Consider the following 23073-nt stretch of genomic DNA (forward strand, 5'->3'; position numbering starts at 1 on the left):
TTCAATTTTTTTATTTTAAATATAAAATTTTAATATACTTTGTTTTTTATGTTTATTTATTTTTTTAAAATAATTCTTATAGCAATAATAATAATTTTAATCAATACACTTAATTAGTAAGGATATTTTAAAAAAACAATACATATTTATTACAAATAATTAACTCATTTTTTCAATTTATCCAAATTAATTAACTAACTATATAGTATTACTTTAAGCTTTTGTGCGAGTGTAGTTTTATAGTATCATGTAGTGCTACCATGGAAACTTGTATGAATTTTGAAGTGAGTCCCACATTCTTCAGGAACTGGACCGACATACTCAAATCAAACTTAGGAAGTTCTTTCCAAAACTAGCCACCATTTAAGTTCAAAATTTAAATAAATTTAAATTACAAATGCTTGTTCTATTCTGCTGAAAACCCCCTATATTCAACTCATAATTTTTATCAATCAAAATGCAAGGATATTGACAAAATTAGGAAGCACCATCACTATCCAGATAATTAAAGTAGTAATATAATACATAGACAGAGACAATAAGTAGGAATGATGATTCTATATATTTGAGGAAGGCAAAAGAATGAATGAGCAAAATGGGAGGGAGAAAGCTTAAGAAATGCTGGCGCCATATACAGACACATCCATCTGACTAATCTATCTGGAAGATAGAGGAGAGAAATGTACAGGAGAACAAAACGACAACAAGTCCCTCCAAAACGGTGCTGTCGTACATTCACGTGACCCCGACAGATCCCACCAAGACACAGTGCGGAACGTTGCACAGAGCATCCCACCAACTGTACCCCTAAACCAAAAGAGACGCCAGAATGATGATCATCTGAAGAAGCGTGACCCTAACATTCAACGGTGAGGATGGCGCCTTGTCCTTCTCGAACTGCAGCGAATCAACGGCCAGCGGCATGTTCTCCTGGTCCGGACTACACTTGGACTCATGTGGGTGTGCACTGTACATTATTGCCCTCAACACCGCCGATACCGTCGGTATGTACACCGTCTTGTTCCTCGCCAGCAGCCACGTCAACCCCATCAGCTGACAGTCCCGGTTGAACATCTTGCTCGCTCTGTCTCCCCCTCCCTCCTTCGTCCCGTTCTTGTTCCCTTTCAGCTGTCAGGTAAAAAGGCCAAAAATTAACAACTTCAACACGTAAAAGTCTTGTTGCAAGTTATGGTTTCATTTCAACATGTCACCAAAAGTGTTCGCGTTGATTTATAATTTATATCGAGGGGAAAAAAGTACCTTTTGAAGGGCATTGAGGCATTTGGTGCAACCAGCATAGGAAGAGTTGCGACAATTCTTCTCTAAATTTTTCACGGCAGAAGTTGGAGTGGCCATGTGGGACCCGGAGGAGCTGCCGTTGTGGGCTCCGGTGAGGTTAAACGCGCCGGGGCAGCTGAGGGAGGTGATCTGGTGGAGTCGAATGCCGCAGAAACAGAGGACAGCATCGCAGGTGGCGTTGGGTTGTGGAATCCTAATGTTGCGACTCGTGAGCGAGTCTTGGAGCGAGTTCACGCACTTCTGGGAGTCATCCGGCATCATTGGAAGAAGGTCGCTGCCGGATACTGGAGCCGGAGCAGGTGCGGACACCTCCAGCGCCGAGCGAGCGTGAGCGGCAAAGAGCCAGGCGGCCAGAACCGGACAACATCGGCTGCGGTCGAGGTTCTTGCCGCAAGCGTCCCTGACGCCGCCGAATAACTCTTTGGAGAGGTCGAGGCGACATGTGGGGGTCTGGCTCTGGACCGGGAAAGCGGGAACGGTCACCGGTTCGGCGAGAAGACCAGCGAAGGAAATGGGTAATGTGGAGGCGAAGAAGACTGAGACGAGAACAGGGATGAATGATTGCATATTTTGAAAGTTTTAAAACCGAAGGTGTTGACTGAGGGAGAAATATAGTAAGCAAGTGAGTGGGATGGAGACTTTTATTTGGGAATGGAGAAAAGGGAGGGAACAAAAAAGGGGAAAATAATTCAGGAGCAGTGGAGAAAGAAGGATATGAGGGCAAGTAGCAGAGGCTTTTTATGCCTAGGAGATGGAGAGCTTTATAAGAAAGGTGAAAAGGGAGGCAAAGATTCTGTAAGATATTGAAAAGCAGGAGGAGGGAGTGAAATCAAAAGGGGTTTACTTTATTATTTTAATTTGTTTAATTGTTAATTAGAGGACGATAATCATAAAAGGGTTGATGAGAACGGAATAATAACGGTGGTAAAAGAAGCTTTAAACAAAGATAAAGTACTAAAGCGGCGTGTTGCCAGGGGAAATGGTGGGGGATGAGGAATGGGTTAAATCGCAATCCACGTGAGAGAACAAGAAAGTGTTCTCTCAAATGCACAGATAGATGCTCAGCCTCCATAATCACCCAACAAGCTCAATCCCTCTTGAGTTTTTATATTTTTCTTGGTATTACTGCTGTAACTATCCTATTGTGCTCTATGATTCCACTCCTTGAGAGAAATCTGAGTTGTATGGTTGGATAATAGTAGTTAAATAAAATGCATGTGAACAGTGGTGCTATTAAAAATATTCACAACGAGGCTGGGAAAATAATAGGGCTCAAGATGTGAGGAGTTGCGAGTTTGATATCTGAATTTGTGAAAGCCTAATTCTCTAATAAAGAAAACAAAAGGTTGTGACAGGCTTTACAGAGAAAAGAATGTAGCAGCTAGGTATTGGCATGTCAAGTGTCCAAATTAAATAGACCTCTTTTAATTAATCTAAGGATCAATACAAATGTTAGTTTTTAAATTTATTTTTATTTTAGTTTTGGTTCTTTTAAGTTTTTTTTATTTAAAATATTGATCCATATAATCCAATAAAAACTTAAATTATTTTGTCTATTGAGAAATCAAAATCTATTATTTAAAACTTAAAATACTAAAATAAAAATGAGAACAGATTTAAAGAATGAGGGATTATATTATATTAACCTCTTAATTTATTTCATTTATAGTGAACACATTAATCAGAGAGTTCATTGGGGAAAAGCAAGTGGGTGTGATATGCAATTAGACAGTAGAAAGTAGAGATTCCTTGTGATAAGAAGAGGGGGTGTCTCAGAATTTGGCAGGTAGTGATGCTGTGTGTTCTAAATGTTCATTATCTTTGCGATCTCACTCGTTTGTTTGTTTGCCCCTTTTCTGGGAGTGCGTGGATGTGGGCGCCATTCTAATATTTAAAAATGCTCATCAGCGGTTTGTTTAGTGGGATTGGAGTCTCGACTTTTCTGCTTTACCAATCAATCTTGGTTTAGTATCCATGCTCCCTTCTTTATTGAAAACATATATGATCTAGTTTCTAATTCTTTGTACTCAGCCTCATATATAAATCATTATTATGGCTCATGTATTGATACATATTGATGGGTTATGATAAATTTTTTTAATTTAACTTCTCCTGGAAGACAGGGGTGTTGTGTTTTGTCTACATTTTTAACCTTGTTTCTTCTTGACCTGAAATGCATTCTTAGTCTTTGGATGCTGCAATCTGCTGACTTAATGCAGATGCCTGCCTCTTCTTGGCACATACCGAGATTTTCTCCTTTTTGCTCCGTTCCTTCAAATATCTCGCAGATCACAACAAAAACAACCAGAAATATCGATAGTTATTATTTGATTGAGTGAGAAGGACTGGGTATAAAATTAAGAACTTGAATTTATGAATTAAAAAAAATCATGTTGCAAAAACTACGTTTAATCAGACTCATCCATACCCTAGTGATTATTCCAAGTTATATAAGGCGCAATAATACTTAAATCTAATACCATAATATATCACATAATTATATAAAAATACAAATATATAAAATTATGAATAAAAGTATTACAAAAATCGACATATAACCTTTAATAAAGTTCTGAGAGTTATACTCCACTTTAAAGGAAAAAAAAAGTTGCAAAATCATTCATTTTAAGACAAATTCTTTATATCATAACCTTGAAAAAGATCAACATCAGCAAAAGTTAAAATTAAAGGGATGCAGTTTATACTCGGGGTATGAACTTTGTAGTGGCGACTCTGCATTATTTGTAGCTGTGGGCGATTGTTTAACCTGAACACGTAAAACAAACAGAGAGTGGTCACCATTTTGGAGCAGGGACAAAACACATGTTTACAAGCATCCAAAGCCTGGATTCATTTGGGAAGAAGATGCCTCATATTCTGCTTTTCCTACCAGACAACCCAAGACGATGTCCAGTAGGTTTCGATTCAAGCACGCATATATTCATCTCACGGGTGAATTATGGAGATTGTTGAATGAGCGACAAACGGAAAGCGTCAATGTAAAAAGGAAAAAAAAAAAAACTAAAAAAAGGGAGCTTTGGAAAAAGCTTCCAACAGCTCTTTCTTTCTCTGCCCCCAATAATGCTGTTTCTTTGGGTCCCGCTTCCTGCAAATAATGTGTCCTTGAAAAAGAGACGCCGTCCCCTCCCCCCAACTTTTGCACCATTTCAGCCTTACCTTACTTACCCTCAGTCTAATCACTGTTAGGATTAGGTTTTCAAAGGCAGATGGTTAGGTTGGGGTTAGCGACGTCGTTGGTAATTGAGCTCCTATAGAACTATATAAACAACAAAAAGTTGAAGCCAAAAGGAGGCAATCATAGCGTCTAAGAATCCAGCCTTACGGGACCCAATTCTATCTTCTCTCTTCGTACCCCTTGCCTGGTTTTGGATTCGTCGTCTTCTTCTTCTTCTTCTTCTTCTTCATCAGTTTTTCATATTTTGTCTGCAACGTTTGAACAGAAATCTTCTTAATGCCGATCTCAGCCACGAGTTGGATACGATTTTCTGGGAGCGTAGGGAGTGAAAATTATGTTTGGTGAATTAAATTATGCAAGATGTAATGGTGCCACAAGAATAGTTTGGGTCATGGTTGGTTTTAGAAGAGGCTGAGGCCCTGTTTATGTTTATAATTTCTTGAAAAGTTGAAATCATTAGGTAATGAGAGGTTGGTAACTCGTAAGTGGATGGTGTACGTTGGTGGAAGTGCAACACTTTTAAGCAGGGAATGTAAATCCAACCTGGACACCACTAATGGGTCAGCCGCTGGCTCTTTTTATCTTTATCTTAAACAAATAATAATACCTACATGATTTCATATGACTCCACTCTTTTAGATCTCATCTCACCTGTTTCCCATTGTTATATACAGTACATGCCTTTCAGATATATATAGTATTTTAACGAAGCCAACCCTTGAAGACCAAGAACAGACATCTATACACAAACTACTTAGGTTTTGTTTGGATCGACAAATAAAAAGCTGACCAAAAGTAATTTTCTTCTTTTCTTTTTTGTTTTTTTGAATGGAAAGGTTTATTTATCTAAACAAATAAGTACATAACGGGTGCAAAACAACAAAAGCAAAGGCTTTAGTCAAGTCTTAAAGTTCTGTGATTGACTAAAGCCCTCCTAGTATAATCAGTTAAGAGGGTGTTTAGGTAACTCAATAAACATTTTTTAATAAATCGAGACAAATCTTTTGTATATTTTTTTGTTTATTATAAAAGTACTTTTAAAATTATAATTTTGATCTTACCTAAACACCTCTTTAGACATAGAACTTCATTGACTAGACGGTGGCTTTGAACCACTTCATTGCAAAATAGACGCTGATCTTTGGCAGACCAAAGTTTCTAGCAGAGAAGGCCAAAAGTGACTCTCCAGTTCGGGTTTCTCTTGTTCATCTTGTGATTATCCTCTATCCATCTGTCATAAGGGAGACGGTGAAAATATTGCCTCTGCTCAACTGGAATAATAATGAGGTCCCAGCAAAATGTTGCAAACTTGCAGTTGCGAAACATGTGGTTCAGGTCTTCCACCTGTCCATTGCATAAATCACAGTGATCGTTTTCTGTCATTTTCCTCCGCATTCGTTCCTTGTTGGTGAGTAGCCGGCCATTCAAGACAAGCCAAAGAAAGGTTCTAACCCTTTGTGCACCAGGCCACTTCCAAGCAAGGCTCTAGCGAGAATCCTTGGAATTCCATTCTGTTTCAGTGATTGTCCGGTAAGCTGAGCAAACTGTGAAGCATTTGGATTGGTCATTTGACCATTTTCTTACTACCGGGGAGTGGGGGGGCAGGGGGGTTTGAGTAATTCTCTTCTTTTTTATTAAACTAATATAACTTTTGATTCATCAAAAGTTGACAAAAACATTTGGTTTAAAACTTGAAGAATTAAAATTAAACTCAAAGCAAACTCGAATAACAAAATATTATATTAATCCTTCATTATTTTCATATTTCTAGATGATGAATAACGAGTATTTTTAACGCTAGCCATGTTTCTTTTTTGCGATTCGCTGTAAATTGTGATCGTTGGACGAATCTTTTTTCCTTTCGCCTGGTGAATTTTGCTCCAACTTTTTGCCATACATGATATGAGGCCTTAAGGGCTCTAAGTGAATTGGGCCAGTGACAGTATTTGGGCCAATATTTTAGAGTCCGTTGTCGGAACCACCACTGACCCCATGGCGGGCCTCTAAAATCGGGACCATTCTTCAACCATTGCCACCTGATCAGAATCCAAACACATGAACCCACGTCGCAGAAAATAGAGAAGAATATGAGACTCCATTTGGAAAGGAAGAAAATGCATGAAATTGAAGAAAGAAGTAAACATTCCATTTACACACGCGTCAACAACTTCGTCTGCCTCTGAAACGAGAAGGGTTTAACGTGTTAAAGGCTGCTATGGACTGTGGTAAAAATTAAGACGAACACGTTATCCATGGTTTGGACCATAAGCTTCCAAATCACACAACTTCAGTACAAAAGCAGCTTCTTTTTCCCGTGGGCGGTAGAGAATAAGGGCAATACCACAATGGATCGAGCAAGACTAAGCAAATAATTAATAATCGAAGACCGCAGAAAGATGACATCAGAATTAAATATGATAATTTAGACTGTGATGTGAGTCTTCCAGTGTTGCGTATCTTACTGAGACAGGCATATATGTCTGTGTGTTGAGCTTCTGAAGGAAGGTTTGGGACAATAATATTCAAACCTAATTGGGAGCTAATATTGTTGAAAGAGAACACAAATAGGTTGCTGAAGGAATCGTGATTGGGGTGATGTCAGCCTGTCGTATTTAGTGCGTAATATTAATTTGCGCTTCAGAGTTGGCATGAGCAGAGAGTATATGATATTCCTCCGGTCCTTATTATAAGACCCAATTTGACTTTTTGTTTGGTCCTAATTATAAGACCCAATCCATTTTCTCTCTTATATTTATACATTTTTTTCCAAGATAATCCTTCTAATAATGATAGTTTTAGTCAACATACTTAATTAGCAAGGATATTTTAGGAATAACAACACTTATTTATTATAAATAACCAACTTAACTTACTTCCTTAATCTCTCAAATAAGTTAATTGAGTCTTATAATTAGGACCGGAGGAGTACTATCTCAGTTTGCTTCCAAGTTTTCAACCTTCGACAGGCATTTCTCATCAGCTCACGGCTAGACTAAGTCAACAAGTGAACGAGAGGTTAACGTCAGGCCACGTGTCTCATCCCAGTTGCCAGGCATGTGACGCCATTTATGCGCTTTTTCTTCTCACCAAACATCAAAGGAGTACACACTTTTTGACCTGAGGTGTTTAGTTTATCCCAAAAAAATATTTTTATATAAATTAGGGTAAAATTTTTTTTCCATACTTATTTTTTATATTGTAAAATTATATTTGAAATTATGATTGGGTTTTTACCCCAAACACCTCCTAAGGTCAAGAGAGAAACATTTTTCCTTCTTTATAAACCATGCATTAAATATGCACTATTCTATCTTTCATTTATTGTTATTTAATGTAAATTATTATTTTCTTAAGAATATACATAGTGAGGTTTTATGGTTTTAATTTCTTGGTTCCGATGAAATATACCGTCCTGGTCCTTATTATTTCTCACTTAAATTTAGAAATTTTGGACATTTTTAAATAATAAGGATCAGAGCGCTGTATGTTTATAAAAACCAAGAAAAACCTTAAAATTTAGGAAAAATTAGAATAGAGGAGCTAAAAAGAATCCTAGTTATTGTGGAGGATCTTAAAAATCCTAATTATTTAAAAAGACCAAAAACTAAAATATAAATATAATAATACTAAACTACCCCTAATAAACCTTATATTCCCTCTAACCACATTTCAATTACTTAACAATTAGTAGCTAAAAAATAAGGACGCACTCTATTATATTCAATTTTTATTATTTTTTATTCAATCTCTACATTATAAAATTTGTGCAATATAATTATACATAATAATTTTCACTTAAATTTGATCACTAAAATTTAATAATCGGTGTTCTAATTTCCTTCTACAAAAAGCTAAATTTCATATATGAATCTAATTTTATCTTTTCTATTACATTAAATTAGAAGTAATTAAATTAGAAGCAAAGTTTCAAAAGAAATTATATTAAATTAATATAAAATTTTCATAAAAATCTATGCATGTTGAAATATGTTATGAAAAAATAATTTTTATTTTGATTTTGATTAAAATAATTAAAACAATTTATTATTAATTATTTCGCAAATTTTATATATCTCTGTCTATCCATACATTTTTATCAATATTTTTGCTTATTTACTATATCTAACTATTTTTTAGAAATTACTTAATCTAATTTTTAAAAATAATTAAAGATATAATTTTTATTATAATATATTTAATACGACGAACAGGGTTGAAAAAAAAGTGGGGATGAAGAATTTGCCCTCATCTTGGTGGCTAAAGAAACTTTATTTTTGGTTAAAAATTTTGAGTGTGTTTTGTTTCTGATAAATAAATAGTGTAGATATTAATGGTAGTCGTCAAATATTTAAGGTATGGTTATTGGAAATGTAGGTGATTTAATTAGGGACAATTTGGTGCTTGCATATTTATATTTTATTTATGACTCTTCTAAACAATTACAATTTTTAAGATCTTTTACAATAAATATAACTTTTTCTTGGTTATTCTCTCTAATTTTTTCCTTAAATTTAATGAGTTTTCAAATGTTCCCTCACGAAATATATATACTTTACCCCATTATAGGGTGTACCGAGATTTAATAGGTGGTGGACACGTCGTCATTCCGATATCTGCTGCGTGTGCCCACAGCCATTCAACATTGTAAATAATCGTTTTGAAGCAAAGCAAGGATTGATTTCAATATTCATAATACGATGATTGCCGCCACTTTCCGTGGAATATGCATTCCTTGCTTGAGATCTCTCCAACAGATATCGAAAAGTTTGCCTTTGTCTGGGCTTTTGAATTTCTGTCCTCTAGAGATCTGAGAATCCCCCATCGTATTCGTGGGTGTGGAACGAATCCACTTAACGGAGCACATCAAAAAGAGAAGAAAGAATAGATAATAAAAACGATTCACTCTAGGGATAACATGTGAATACGGAGGGCAGCCCTGCTGTCTCAAAACTGGAGGAGTGACAATGTGAAAAGTCCACAACCCCGTCGGTTCCGAAAATTTAGAAAGATAGAAATCATGATGAACGCCAAAAAGGTTGTTTTCCCACGTACTCACCGAAAGAAGAAAACCCAGCAAGGCACGTGTTTTATCTTTTATGTGGCTCTCCTTTGCTAGTTTTCTTCTCGAAATTGGGTCCTTCATCATGAAAGCAGAAAAGCGAGCATGTGAGGACAAAATAACACTTTTGCGGGTTTTGAAAAATAAAGTCGGAAGTTTGACCAAGAGCTCTCAAAATCAAATTTGAGTAATGATGAGTAACGAGTCATGACGGCCCCGTCTGATTGCTTTGTGTGTGGACAGCAGAGAAACAACAAAGAAGGAACAGTGTAGCGTATCGGATGAAGATGATGACTGCCCCGACCAAGTGCAGCATCTAAATTGATTCAAACACTGTAGCATTGAAAATCATGATCTACTGCTTTTAGATATTATTTAAGGTACGGTAATACATTAGACAAAATGATCTTGTCATTGTCAATTCCACTGTTTAACTTGGCCGCCCTTCAATTGTGAAAAATGTGATTCATCATGAAATTGATTATACTTCTTTGGTATAAAACTTATTTTATACTATAAATTTTATATTAAAAATCAGAAGAGTAGATTTTATTACCTCCTATTTTTCAAATAAAAAATTCTTACCAATTGCATATGTGTTAAAAAAATTGGTTTAAGCTTTATACATATACACACGCTATCCAAGTTCGTAAATATAAAATCTAGTTTGTATTATATTATCTTCGGTTTTTAATATAAGACTTTATTTGTTTTTTATTTTGATTCTAAATATAAAACTCCAATCCACTTTGTCTTTTATATTTATTTATTTTTTCCAAAACAGTCTTCCTAACAATAGCAGTTTTAGCCAATACACTTGATTAATAAGGATATTTTAGGGAAAACAATACATATTTATTACAAATAACTAACTTAACTTCTTTTTTTAATTTCCTTAAATTAGTCAACTGACTGTTATAATTAATACTGGAGGTAGTATTTTGTTTTCTCTCCTTATCTAATTGGTGAGGGGATGGGAAGAGAGAAGGTCAAAGCAACATAATCAACTAGTCCTATAGTATTTTTTTTAGAAAAAAATATGATAATATTGATTTGATACTCTGTGGTCCTAATTACTTATAAGGCACCTAGGAGAAAATTTCAGTCTTCTTTAGAAGACAATAAATGGACTTTTTTTTGGGTACTAATCAATGGACTACTTAGTATTCTTTTCCTATTTTTTCGTTTCTAATGAATTGATTATATATATATATATATATATATATGAAACGCAACCCATTAACTCCTTACTCATGCAAATGCAAGCAAATTTGAAATGTTTGTTAATTTCAGTGAGATTCTCTTTAAGTTTCAACAAAAATGCAGTACATATTAAATTTTGAGGGAGCATTAGATATATAATGTTAATATTAGTATTGCGGGGTTCTTAATTAATGGATGAAGCAACGATGACTCCCCATGTAAAGAAGTCGCAGCGCATTGAAGAGACAGAAGTAAGCATTTAATTATGAGTGCTCATTAATAAGCTCTCTGAATTGATTATTTGCGTGCGTAACAGTAACAGGCACTTGAGCACTTTCGTGGAGCCTTGAATTACTGAACAAAGCCGCGAGATGACGCAAGAGCCAATTATTCTTTCGCCTTTTTCTAGAGAGCTTTGAAAGTTGAAACTGAGCCGTTGCGATTTTAATTTTTAAGCACGTGAATGGGTATTTTTTAGCGGCAGCCTTGAAAAATAGAAAGAAAAATGGAAAATGTCTCGCCTCACACTTCCATCAGCCACTTGAAAATTGTGATTTGGATAAGTTCCAACATATTTTCCAACTTCTAAAACCGGAATGACGTATTAATCGGCCTTTCCAAGAGCAGATTATACTTCCAAAATTGTGAATTGAAGGGCAGAACATGTAATTAGAGCAGTGTTAGTATGCCATAATACACATTTATCTGTCTAGCATCTGGAATCTTCTCCTGAAGTGAGTTTAATTTACTGAAGAGACTTAAAGGCGTAGCAGAAATATATAAATCTCAGAACAAGAAAGAAGATTAAACTCGTGTACAAAAAAATCCTGTTATCAACAAAATAATATCGACAACTGGGGAAAGAAAGCTAGACCAAGAAATCCATATAGAAACATACGGTTCCCAAACTTAAAAAAAAAAAAAAAAATCCCCCATGCTTCTTCAGCAAGCCAGTAAGCTGCAGGGAGCAGCAGAGCAGCCCGTTATGAGATTACAAAGAAATATATTTACAGCAAGTTGCTAAGATCTAAATTCTCTGGGATTTCGAACTTGAACAGGTCGCTGCAATAGCTATCTCTCTCTTCTTCACTGCTATTATTCACATGCGTCGATGATGAGTTCAATGGGGTTGTACTTGATGATGGCGTCGAAAAAACAGAGTCATAGCCCATGTTTTGCGGGAAAGTAGGATCCCCCAGAAATTCAGCTTGGTTTTGTTGCAGCAGATCAAGGTTGCCCGCCATGTAGGATGGAACTTGGGAATCTGAAAATCCCATGGTTTGAAAATCCCCAGGGAATCCTTCCGCGTTGTTGTTTTCCATTGGCATCTGAAACTGGCTATTGAATTGTGCTAATGCGGGATCGATTTGGGTTTGTGCTTGAACTTGAGAATGGCCAGGTTGGATCATTTGTTGTAGATTCTGTGAAACCATTTCTGGGTTTTCGTTCTTCAACGAGAACAGAGTGTTGGCCATTTTTAACAATTCAGGATTCATCAAGGCCTGAGCTCCCAACAAGCCCTGCAGATTCAAGAGCGACGTGTTCCCCAACACCGACCCAAGAATGGAGGATACATCGAGAAGATCGAGTCGTGGGGCGTGAGTAACAGGGTCGATTCCCATTCGAAGAAGCCTCTTTCGTATGTGGGTGTTCCAGTAGTTCTTTATTTCATTATCGGTTCTTCCAGGCAATCTAGCAGCTATCGCCGACCACCTAATGATCAAAATCAAACAGATACAGAGACTCATTAGAATGAGAGCAAAAACTAACAAAATCGACAAAATTATCAAGAAGAAGCTCAGATTAAAGGAACGTACTTGTTTCCCATTATGCTGTGAAGCTGGATAATGATCTCTTCTTCTTCGAAGGAGAACCTCCCTCTCTTGATGTCGGGCCTGAGGTAATTAGTCCATCGAAGTCGGCAACTCTTGCCACATCTTTCAAGACCTATAAAGAAGGAAGTGTGGTTTGAGCCATGCTTGGATCAAAGAGCAGAAAAACAGAACAGAAGAAGAAGAAGAAGAAGAAGAAGAAGTGGGTAAGCATACCAGCATTCTTGGGAAGGGTTCGCCAATTGCCAGGGCCATGGGCTTGAATGTAATTAATGAGCTTGGAGTCTTCTTCAGGGGTCCAGGGACCTTTCTTGAGGCCATTCCTGTCGCAGCAAGGTGCTCTTCCCATTATGAAAATGGACACAGGAACAGAGATGGGTGGGTGTTAAAGTAGCTATGTTCCGTTGTGTGTTCTGAGGCGAAAGATGAAGTTCTGTTGGTCTCAATGGAATGGGGGAACTCCCTGCGCGTGGTTTTATAAGGAGGCGTTGCGTGTTTTCAAGTCAAGGGATTTGGCGCCGGCCTTATGCCACCTGCCCTTCTGACATTCTTCTGCGACCCATACCGTATATTGCACACGTCCCCACTAGCAGTGTCAAATCTATAATTACATTAACTTGTATCTACATTTCTTGAATATGCCATTTGATTAATCTAAGAAGATTAAGAAATAAATAAATAAATTATTTAATTATAACGCACATATGTATTATATGATCTCTGCAAAAACACTTAGAGGCTTTATATCAAAGACAATAATTCATATATAGTTGAGATATATATTTTAAACTATAATGTTTTAACCTTTTCAGCTATCAACAGGTAAATTAGCGAGTAAAAGGTTGAGATCATGGGCATTTGAATCAACATAACAGAGGTCGAAAGGATGTGAATGATGGAGAGATTGACTTTAGGGGGTAGAGAGAGAAGGAAGTATGAGAATGATGGACTGGACGGTAGGTAGATAGGTCCCTATATCCGACATTTGGAGAAAATGATACGTAGTGTGCAGTTTCGTCAAGTAATTTATTCACCACGCTTTTCTTCCATTTTTATCTCCCTTTCCTAGTCCTTCATTTTTCAGTACCAAATATTATGCCATCTTTGATGTTGCATCAGTAACTTCAACAGCTTTATAACAATTTACATCACGTTCTAAAGAGATCACTTCTTCTTTTCCAAACTGGAAAGAACGCAGCATTACAAATGTTTGCTTATATTTGCATTTCCTCACCATTTGCCAACATCTTCGTTCTTTACTTCTCCTCTCCAAATTTTCTCAGTAATTATATATATATATCCCAGCTTTCGTTGTGAAGAGTAATGAAGCATCACTTCGTTCATATAATTAAACTCTTAATATAATTATAAAAAAAAATTGTTGTTGGAGCGGCTCCGCATGGATGGATTTGGAAACCAGATCGCATTATTACTAGGAAAAAAATATTGAAGCCGGAAGATGAAGAAGACGACGTGTCATCACTTTAACACATGTATAGCAACAAGTGGCCAACCCTTGTCGTTGGGGTCCCTCGGAAGCAGCTTCTATGCCACGTGTTGGCTGTTTATTGCGGCAGAGAAGTCAACTTAATGCGCCTCGACAATTGTCGTTCGCAGCAAGCGATCTAGCTAGGTGGTTATTGTCTTCATCTGCATAATTAGCATTTACAGCCAAAATATTCAAGACCCCTTGAAAATTCTCATCTCACTTCCATCAACCCTCAACATCGCATTGCACAGTCAAACTCAAACTCAAAATATTACTTTACTCCTCACAACATCCTCCGGAAAATTAAAGAGCTTCTCATCATCCATGTCAAACCATCTCTATCGCTTCCTCATTCTGATTTCCTCCTCTCCTCCTTCTCCACTCTCACACTCAAACCAAACAAAACCTTCTAGAAATTAAAAACCAAATCAACAACACTCTTCCTCTCATAATAATATTGTTTATTACAATTATTAGGCCTCGTCGCGATCTCATTGGCTCTGTTTGGTTCATATATAATACTACCTTTGGTCCTAATTATAGTTAACTAATTTGAGGAGATTAAGGAAGTAAGTTAAATCAGTTATTTGTAATAAATAAGTGTTGTCATTCCTAAAATATTCTTACTAATTAAGTGTATTGGCTAGAACTATTATTATTAGAAGAACTGTTTTGGAAAAAATGCATAAATATAGGAGACAAAATGGATTAGGGTTTTATAATTAGGACCAAATTAAAAGTTAAACGGAGTCTTATATTAAAGACCAGAAGGCATACAATACACTGCGTCACCCGTATTTATATGATGACTATATGTGCATGTATATATGTTGCTGAATTAGCATCCGGTTTTGGTTATTACTTGCCAATTAAGAGAAAGACGTACAGTCGCTGGCGTATGAGACATCTCTAAATTATGAAAGTTGACGAGAGTATACATGTTTGTCAATTAAACAAATATAATCTTGTTATGTATGGTGTCCAACACTCCAACCAACTTTGAATATCCCATTTTCATGAATCAATTAGAATTATAAATCAGTTATTAGCCTTAACGGACGTAATTTTTTGGGGCGGGGGGGTGCGTGTGTCGTAATGTAAAACGCATATATTCAATAATTCATGAATGCAGCTGATATAATCATTGACGGCCAGTACAATGCATGTAATCTCACTGCAGAAGTTTTGTTACCAACTGAATTCTTCGTTTCTTAGTAAACGACAAACAGCCTTTCGGCGGTGGTTGAGTTGCAATGTACGAATGACGTGGTCCGCTACGACACCTGGTTGCATTCTTATGGCGCGTTGAGGGTGTACGCCCTGCTTGGCTAAACTAACCGTAGATGATATACTCCGCTTGCCTGCGCCTTCGTAGATGTTCCGTGTGTTACGTCCACTACAACTCCGCTTCCGACAACTCATGCAATGTGCAATACTCAACCTTTTTGCTCCCCGCCAAATGTGCAAAATGAAGGTTCGGTCCCCCCCCCCCCAAAAAAAAGGTGCAAATGAAGGTTTTAAAAATCAAATTCGTCCTTAAACATGTCAAGACTTTGATTAAGCCATAATGATATATCAAATGCCCAATGATTTATCCGATTCCATAGTTCAGCCTTGATTTCTCAGTTATTATTTAAATTTATAAAAATCAATAAAGGTTTCGTTTTACAATTTATTTATTTAGAATTTTCATTGTTATTTGAGAAACGATATATCTTCTTCAAGATGGGTAACATTATTTGGAGAAATTACTCCTTGTTTTATCAAAGGTTTGGGGCGATTTGGTGCGACGTATGAATAATATAGAAATGAGACAAACAAACAAAAAATATCTTTCATATTTTTGTATATATATAAAAAAAATTAATAAAAGGGATAATAGTCACAACAATCATAATAGTATTTAGATTTTAGAATATGTTTATCTGCTTCTGTTTTTCCAGTCGGGCCACTGCCATTAAGATTTAAGGTGAGCAATGATGGTGACGATAGAGGGAAAGAGAGTCGGACCATGCTTACCCACATGTCGGATTTTTTTTTGGGGGGGGGGGGGGAGGACCTTCACCTTGAGAAGCCATAAGCTTCCATCAAGCCCAAATGAATTGGGCAAAAATTGAGGGCCTAAATCCATATAAATGTTTACCACTCCTCCTCTTTGCTTCAGTTTCATTGCAAATGCTTTTGATTACAAAATGGCGCAGGTGAAATACAACACCACCCTATAACTCATCAATAAGTAGAGCCGAAAAAATAGACCAAGCCTATCAGATTGACCTATTTAGACATGAAAATTATAAAGGCTAGGCTTAAAAAATTTTCCTTCAAATAAAAAACATGTTTAAAAGGACAAGTCCTATAAGGCCGAGGGTCGGCCCATTTATATTTTTTTTTATTTTTTTAAATGATTCTAATATTATTAATTTTTTTAATTGTTAATGATATTTTAAAAATTTAATTATTATATAATTTTGAAATTAAAGTTTATAAAATGGTTTGATTTATTTGGTTTTGGACAATAGTTTGTTTAACTAATAGTTAAAATGCAAAATTTAAAAGTGAAATTTCTATGAAAAAACTTGATATTTTTACCACTAAAGAAGAACATACTCGTAATGATAATAGTGATGATGAGATTTCAAAAAAGTAATATAGTGTTTGTATTTGTACTCTTGATCGAATTTTTGAATGTTGTTGTCTTGTTAATAGATGTTTTAGATGTTTGATGATACCTCTGTCGTTAAAGCACTCAATTAAACTAGGTCCTAATTGATTTGTAGTTTAGGATCGACCTAGGTCATTACTTCCAAGGAGCAATTTATGGGTTTCTTTAGGTGAAAATTCAGGTGATAAAAAAAAATAAAGAAATTGGACCTAAACTAAAATGCAAATTCTAAATCTAAATGCAAGATGCAAATGTCCTAAAATCTATATAAAAATTAAATCAAACTAAATGAATGCAATGCAATTTTTGGGGGGTATTTGAAGGAAAATAAAAATAATGAATAAAGAGAATTAATTAGAAAGCAAAGAAAATTAACAAGTAAAAATTCAGAGATTTCTCTTCAGGTACGGTAGAGGGGACAACTCAGGATTCGCATGAATTTGACCTTCATAACCTTAATCAGTTAATTAGACCAAAGGGAAGTGATAAGAGAGTGGAATTAATAAACTTAATTACCTACTTGAAACAAAGGGAACCCTCAATTTCAAAAGCCCTTAAACTATTAGAGAACTCATAACAGTATAAGGTTGGTTAATTAAACTTATTAAAACCAATGAAAAATAACCCAATTAATTCTGGAAATTATGTTTGAAATTATCCAATTAAACAATTAGATAATCAACCGACTTAATTAAATAATTAAGAGGTGAAAGAACCCAAATTTTGCAATTCCAACCACATTGATAATTAAACTCATAATGAAAACTCAATTATAAATTCAATTAACAATGCAAAGGTTCCAAACATATATTCCAACAAGTATCTTGGCACAAATAAGATCCAAATATCAATTCAATCCAAAAATAAAATTGACAATCTAGAACTAAATTGTCTCAACAAAAATACAACTTGAACTCATTTAGAAGCCATAAGCTTCCATCAAGCCCAAATGAATTGGGCAAAAATTGAGGGCCTAAATCCATATAAATATTTACCACTCCTCCTCCGGTTTCATTGCAAATGCTTTTTGATTACAAAATGGCGCAGGTGAAACACAACACCACCCTATAACTCATCAATAAGTAGAGTCGAAAAAATAGACCGAACTTATCAGCTTGGCCTATTTAGGTTTGAAAATTATAAAAGCCAGGCTTAAAATTTCTTTTTCTTCAAATGAAAAACATGTTTAAAAAGACAGGTCCTATAAGGCCAAGGGCTGGCCCATTTTAGGCCCCTTTATAATTTTTTTTATTTTTTAAAATTTTTATATGATTATAATATTATTAATTTTTAATTATTAATGATATTTAAAATATTTAGTTATTATTATAATTTTGAAATTAAAGTTTATAAACTGGTTTGATTTATTTGGTTTTGGACAACAATTTGTTTAACTAATAGTTAGAATGCAAAATTTAAAAGTAAAATTTCTATGAAAAAAACTTGATATTTTTGCCACTAAAGAAGAGCATACTCATAATGATAATAGTGATGATGGGGTTTCAAAAAATTAATGATAGTATTTGTATTTGTACTCTTGATCGAAACTTTTAAATGTTGTTATCTTGTTAATAAATGTTTTTAGATGCTGTTGAATATTTAAATAATATAATGATATTTTCTGCTTATCACTTAATTTTATTTATATACATGCATTTTATTAATAATTTTATTGCTTTTTTTTTTTTTATAAAACGTATGAGAAATATAAAGCTCACACTTTTTCTTAAATGGGCCAAAAGCCTGTGGGTTTGTCTTGACCCCCTCAGCTTAGAGCCAAGCTTGACAAAATGGGATGTTTCTTAAATTCCGACCCTATGTAGCCTGCCCACTTAAACCCACGGCCTTATAACACCAGCCTTGTAGGGCGGACGGCCCATGTTCTCCGCACTGTAACAACAAACAACGAAAAAGCATTCCCACATTTCAATATAATAATATCTTATCCGATGTGCTATGTTATTATTATCATCTCTTCCTCTTGCTGTTGTCAATTTTCCCCCTTCTCGTGGCCGGGGAAAAAAACGAACTTTCCCCCTTCCCTCTTTTTCTTGGGCCTGACTTCTGTTGTCTTAATTCTCAACTAAGGATGTGTTTGGCAAGCACCCCAAATCATGGTTTTGGAACCCAAACCATGGTTTGAGAAAAATGTTAACCAAACACCCTTAAAAAAATCAAAACCATGGTTTGGGTTCAAAACTATGGTTTTGACTCCAAAACCATGGTTTTGAGAAAAGCAGAAATTTTTTACTTTTGGAGGAAAAAGAAGAAAGTGTGAGAGCCTATAGGATATGTATCTTGTTGTTTTTTTTATAAACATATTTTTTATAAATATATTTAATCTTATATCTTATAAATATATATATATACATATTAGTTATTTATTAATTATATTATCTTATATATTATTAATATATGTTAATAAAAAATATATTATTAACAATTTTATTCCTTCAAATTAAAATATATCATAAAATATATTTTTTCTATAATTATCATATTAATTTATGCCAATTTGTATATATAAAAAGTACTTCTAATAACAACTATCCAAACACTCACACTTCTCAAATCACTTTTCCACAAAATCTATTCTTTCAAAATCTATTTTTTTCAGAATCTATTCTCCAGAAGCTATTCTCCAAACCATGGTTTGGTTTCATCCAAACACACCCTAAATATTATGCGACCAAAACATGTACCACCTGGAACTATACTGGAGATATATTAATCCATTAATTCAAACGGAAATTTATAAGCATCCGCCTTATTAATACCTAGGAAATCTTAAATTAGGGGACAACTGAACTAGGGTTTAAAAGTTTGGAGTCCCTGTTCAACGACAGACATAAAATGTTCATATCCATCTGTCCTAAACACCAAGCCAACCTCAAGCCCACCCTCTTCAGATCCACTCTCAGCAAGAGACATGCACTTGAAGGTATGTACCATTTCAACCTTCTTAGGTCTCCCAAATCCAAAGTCAGTCTCATAAACGGTGAATTTCGGCGACCCCGTCACTAACACCGTACTTCCTAACACGAACGTTTTCTGGAACTTCTCATTCCACTTTTCTGCATCTTTGAAAGGTTCTTTCTTCATGTCTTCTATTGCCCTTTCAATCACCTTCACAGCCTTCAAAAACCCTTCTTCTCCTTTCAGCTCTTTTCTCTTCAGCGTTGCATTACATCGCGTTATGCAGTTTCCGAAGTAGTTATTTTCCACTGGATACTCGAGGCGGTTTCTGCAATCTGCTGCAAAACGAAAGTGCTCATCTTTCTCTTCTTCATCGTCATCTCTATATCTCGTCTTAACATAACATGTCCACACAAAGCCGCATGTCACCACAAACTTTGATAGATTTCTCGGTGCGTGGGATCCGTCATTTTTTCCCCACTGATCCATTGCCCACTTTCTCAGTACTTCGATGTCTTTTCTGCCAAATACAATCGTAGCCTTGTAACTTAGGCCATCATCATCACTAAGCATACTCTTAGAAGTTTTACCCACGAGACTGTCTTTCCACGTTGACCTCTCCGTGAAATAGTCCCTCAAGAAAACAGCTTCAAGGCCGCTCGGGTCTTTGATCACTTCCCTGTCATACGACGGCGGTGACTTATCCAGAAAAGTCATATCTCCACCATCGAATCTACGTATAGAAGCCCACGTTTTCATGAAATGACTGCAACAATTAGCATCCATCACGTGGCAATACGTGATGGCGATACAAAGGCCAGCGTTAGGAAAAACCGTGACTTGCAAGGCTACGATTGGGAAGACGAACGTGGGGTCGTCAGTGCCATCGACGTTTCCATCCACTGTACTCCACGATAGCTCGGGAACCAAGCTATCTAATTCTCTGAGATTCCTTGGGCAGTTTGCTGAATAATGATTGAAATTATCAGAAGCGGACTCGACCACAGTTAAGGTGATGGAATCGTCACGGGAGCAGCGGATAAAAGGCTTTTGAGGGGGCGGCGGACAGAGGAGGTTTCCGGCGAGAGGGAAGAAATGCTGGAGTGCGACGGAGAGAGAGTGTTTGAGAGAGGGAAGGGTAGTGCGGATGAAATAGTGAGGAGGGTAAGGAAAGTGGTAAAAGAATTGACGTCTGACATAGATAGGACCCGCAAGAGAGATATCTAGGAATGTGAGGGGAAGAGTGGTTCTGCCTGGGGATATTGCAGGACCAACCTTAGACTGCTCAAGAAACTTATAAGGGCGTGCTTGTTCCATTGGAGTGATCAATCTGATCATTAAAGAATAATGAAATATTGGCTTTAAATTAGGAAGCATCGCAGTGGTGTATATATATAGAGAGAGAGCAGTGCTGTGATGTGATGTGTAAAGAAATCAGTTTCAGTACTCGTCATTTTGATGAGCATCATAAACTCATCAGATTTAAACCGTCTATATTTGATTTGAACAGTTTAGATTTAAAATATTTAATTAATTATTTTTAAATAAAAAATATTTTAGATTTTATACCTATTAAAATAATTACCTTGAATAAATAAAAATAAGAAATAAATTAAATCTAAATTATCCAAATGAAATATAGATTATCCAGATTTAATAAATTTAAACTGCTCATCAAAACAATGAACACCTAAGTTGGTTTCGAAGTGCAAGTGCCGGCCTTCTGTAATAAGCGTGGCTGACGGGAGTCCAAGTAAATGACATGATAAGCCACGCTTCCGAGGGGCCCTCCAATATTTTAATTACTAGTTGTTGAATGCTAATTAATTTGTTATCCTTGGTTTGATTTTGTAATTAACTACTAACAACTTTCTTTGAAAAACTTTGAAATTTGAATGATTATTAATTGGACTCATATTGCTTGCCCTCAAGCAAACTAAATCAGGGGTATATGCTTTATGCCTCTTTTGTCAATCTTCCATTTGGCCCTATTTATAAGTTTTGAATTTAAAAAGATATATAATTTATTTTATAAGTTTCAGCTTAAATTTGTTTTAATATTTAATATATATTTTCAATTTTATATTTAATTATTTATTCTCTCACTTTTGCTATAATACCTCATATCATGCATTCTTTTTTATTTTTTTATATATTATAAGAACATATTTTAAAATAAAAAAATATTTTTAACATTTTTATTATTTGTAATTAATTTTAACTTATTCACGAATTAGTTATTTAAAACTTATCGCGACATGAAAAACATTTGGTCAGAAAATGAAAAATGTGATGAATGCATAAGTTTGTGTGCACATCAAATATGATTTGTCAGGGAGATAAGGGATTTGTGAGACTCTTTTTAAGGGAGTGTTTGGATAGAAACCAAACCATGGTTTCAGAAGTGTTTTTACGGATTACGAAGTAAATATGTGGAGAAGATTACCTCGTTTTACGGAAAAGTACTTCTGAAACTATGGTTTTGAGTTTCCCAAACACCCCCTAAGTAAATGATGACAAAGAGGTCGTACAGTCATTATCAAATGAGAAAAAAATGTGATTATAAATGAAGGAAAGCATGGATAAAATTAAAATAGTCGATGCACACTGCACACAGGATATAGGCGGAGTGCAGAATCTGGGCAGATAAAAGGAAAAATTATCACTGCTTGACATGATACATTTTAGTAATTAAATTTTTTGTATTGAATTATAGTATTGTACCATACATTGATTTTCTCTAGATTAATAAAAAGGTAAATTTTTATTTCAAATTTTGGTTGTTCTAATTAATTATGCTTGTGATGTTAATTTAAGAATTTCACATTCTATTTCGTTTTTATTTTTTTATTTTCAATTAGTTATTTATCTTAAAAAATGCATTCGATAGATCAGATCTTCTTTTCTTTTCTCCAATCTATTGCCGACATAAAATATTTATTGATAGTATTATTATTTTACATCTAAGATAAGGGGGAATATATTAATGGGAGAATTAGAGAGAAGGACCAACAGGGAGTGATATTTGTGAGAGAGGACCATAAAAATTAAAATTATTTAAAAGGCCAAATATTCAAATATAAATTTAAAAATATCATATTGTCCCTATCCAAACCTCCTACATTTTCTCCTCTATTCCCTCTTACATTTTATTTTAAAATTAACGTGAATCAACAAATTTCACTAAATTAAACCTAATTTCTCTCAAAGTTTTCAACCTGGCTAAAATCAATTTAAAAAAAATGCAAACATTTTTTATTTATGTAAAAATTAAACTTTTATTTTCCTTATAAAAAATTAAAATTTTCTTTTTAAAATTGTCACGGAATTTAAGAGAAAATAAAAATTATATAATTTTATTAAAATTTTGATTATTATATAATTTATTATATACATTGTTTTAAAAAATCCAAAGAA

The 23073-nt window shown here is 35.0% G+C and overlaps 3 protein-coding genes across 3 annotated transcripts; all 3 read right to left on the reverse strand.

Annotated features, from left to right (window-relative positions):
• Positions 1-474: 474 nt before the first annotated feature.
• LOC114739326 (uncharacterized GPI-anchored protein At4g28100-like) lies at positions 475-2032 on the reverse strand. The gene is made up of 2 exons (XM_028927383.1): positions 1261-2032; positions 475-1128 (listed from the first exon to the last, which is right to left on the reverse strand). Exons 1-2 carry the CDS (start codon positions 1864-1866, stop codon positions 808-810), a joined length of 927 nt encoding a protein of 308 aa, XP_028783216.1. The 5' UTR covers positions 1867-2032; the 3' UTR covers positions 475-807.
• Positions 2033-11703: 9671 nt separating this feature from the next.
• LOC114739325 (transcription factor MYB102-like) lies at positions 11704-12938 on the reverse strand. Its single transcript, XM_028927382.1, has 3 exons — positions 12806-12938; positions 12575-12704; positions 11704-12470 (listed from the first exon to the last, which is right to left on the reverse strand). The coding sequence occupies exons 1-3, from the start codon at positions 12936-12938 to the stop codon at positions 11765-11767; spliced, it is 969 nt and encodes a 322-aa protein (XP_028783215.1). The 3' UTR covers positions 11704-11764.
• Positions 12939-19441: 6503 nt separating this feature from the next.
• On the reverse strand, positions 19442-20978 carry LOC114739324 (coumaroyl-CoA:anthocyanidin 3-O-glucoside-6''-O-coumaroyltransferase 2-like). Its single transcript, XM_028927381.1, has one exon. It carries the CDS (start codon positions 20971-20973, stop codon positions 19549-19551), a length of 1425 nt encoding a protein of 474 aa, XP_028783214.1. The 5' UTR covers positions 20974-20978; the 3' UTR covers positions 19442-19548.
• Between the last annotated feature and the right edge of the window lie 2095 nt (positions 20979-23073).

The sequence above is a fragment of the Neltuma alba genome, unplaced genomic scaffold (genome assembly GCF_004799145.2).
Source record: "Neltuma alba isolate B1F8T4 unplaced genomic scaffold, ASM479914v2 tig00013888_pilon, whole genome shotgun sequence".
NCBI lineage: Eukaryota > Viridiplantae > Streptophyta > Magnoliopsida > Fabales > Fabaceae > Neltuma > Neltuma alba.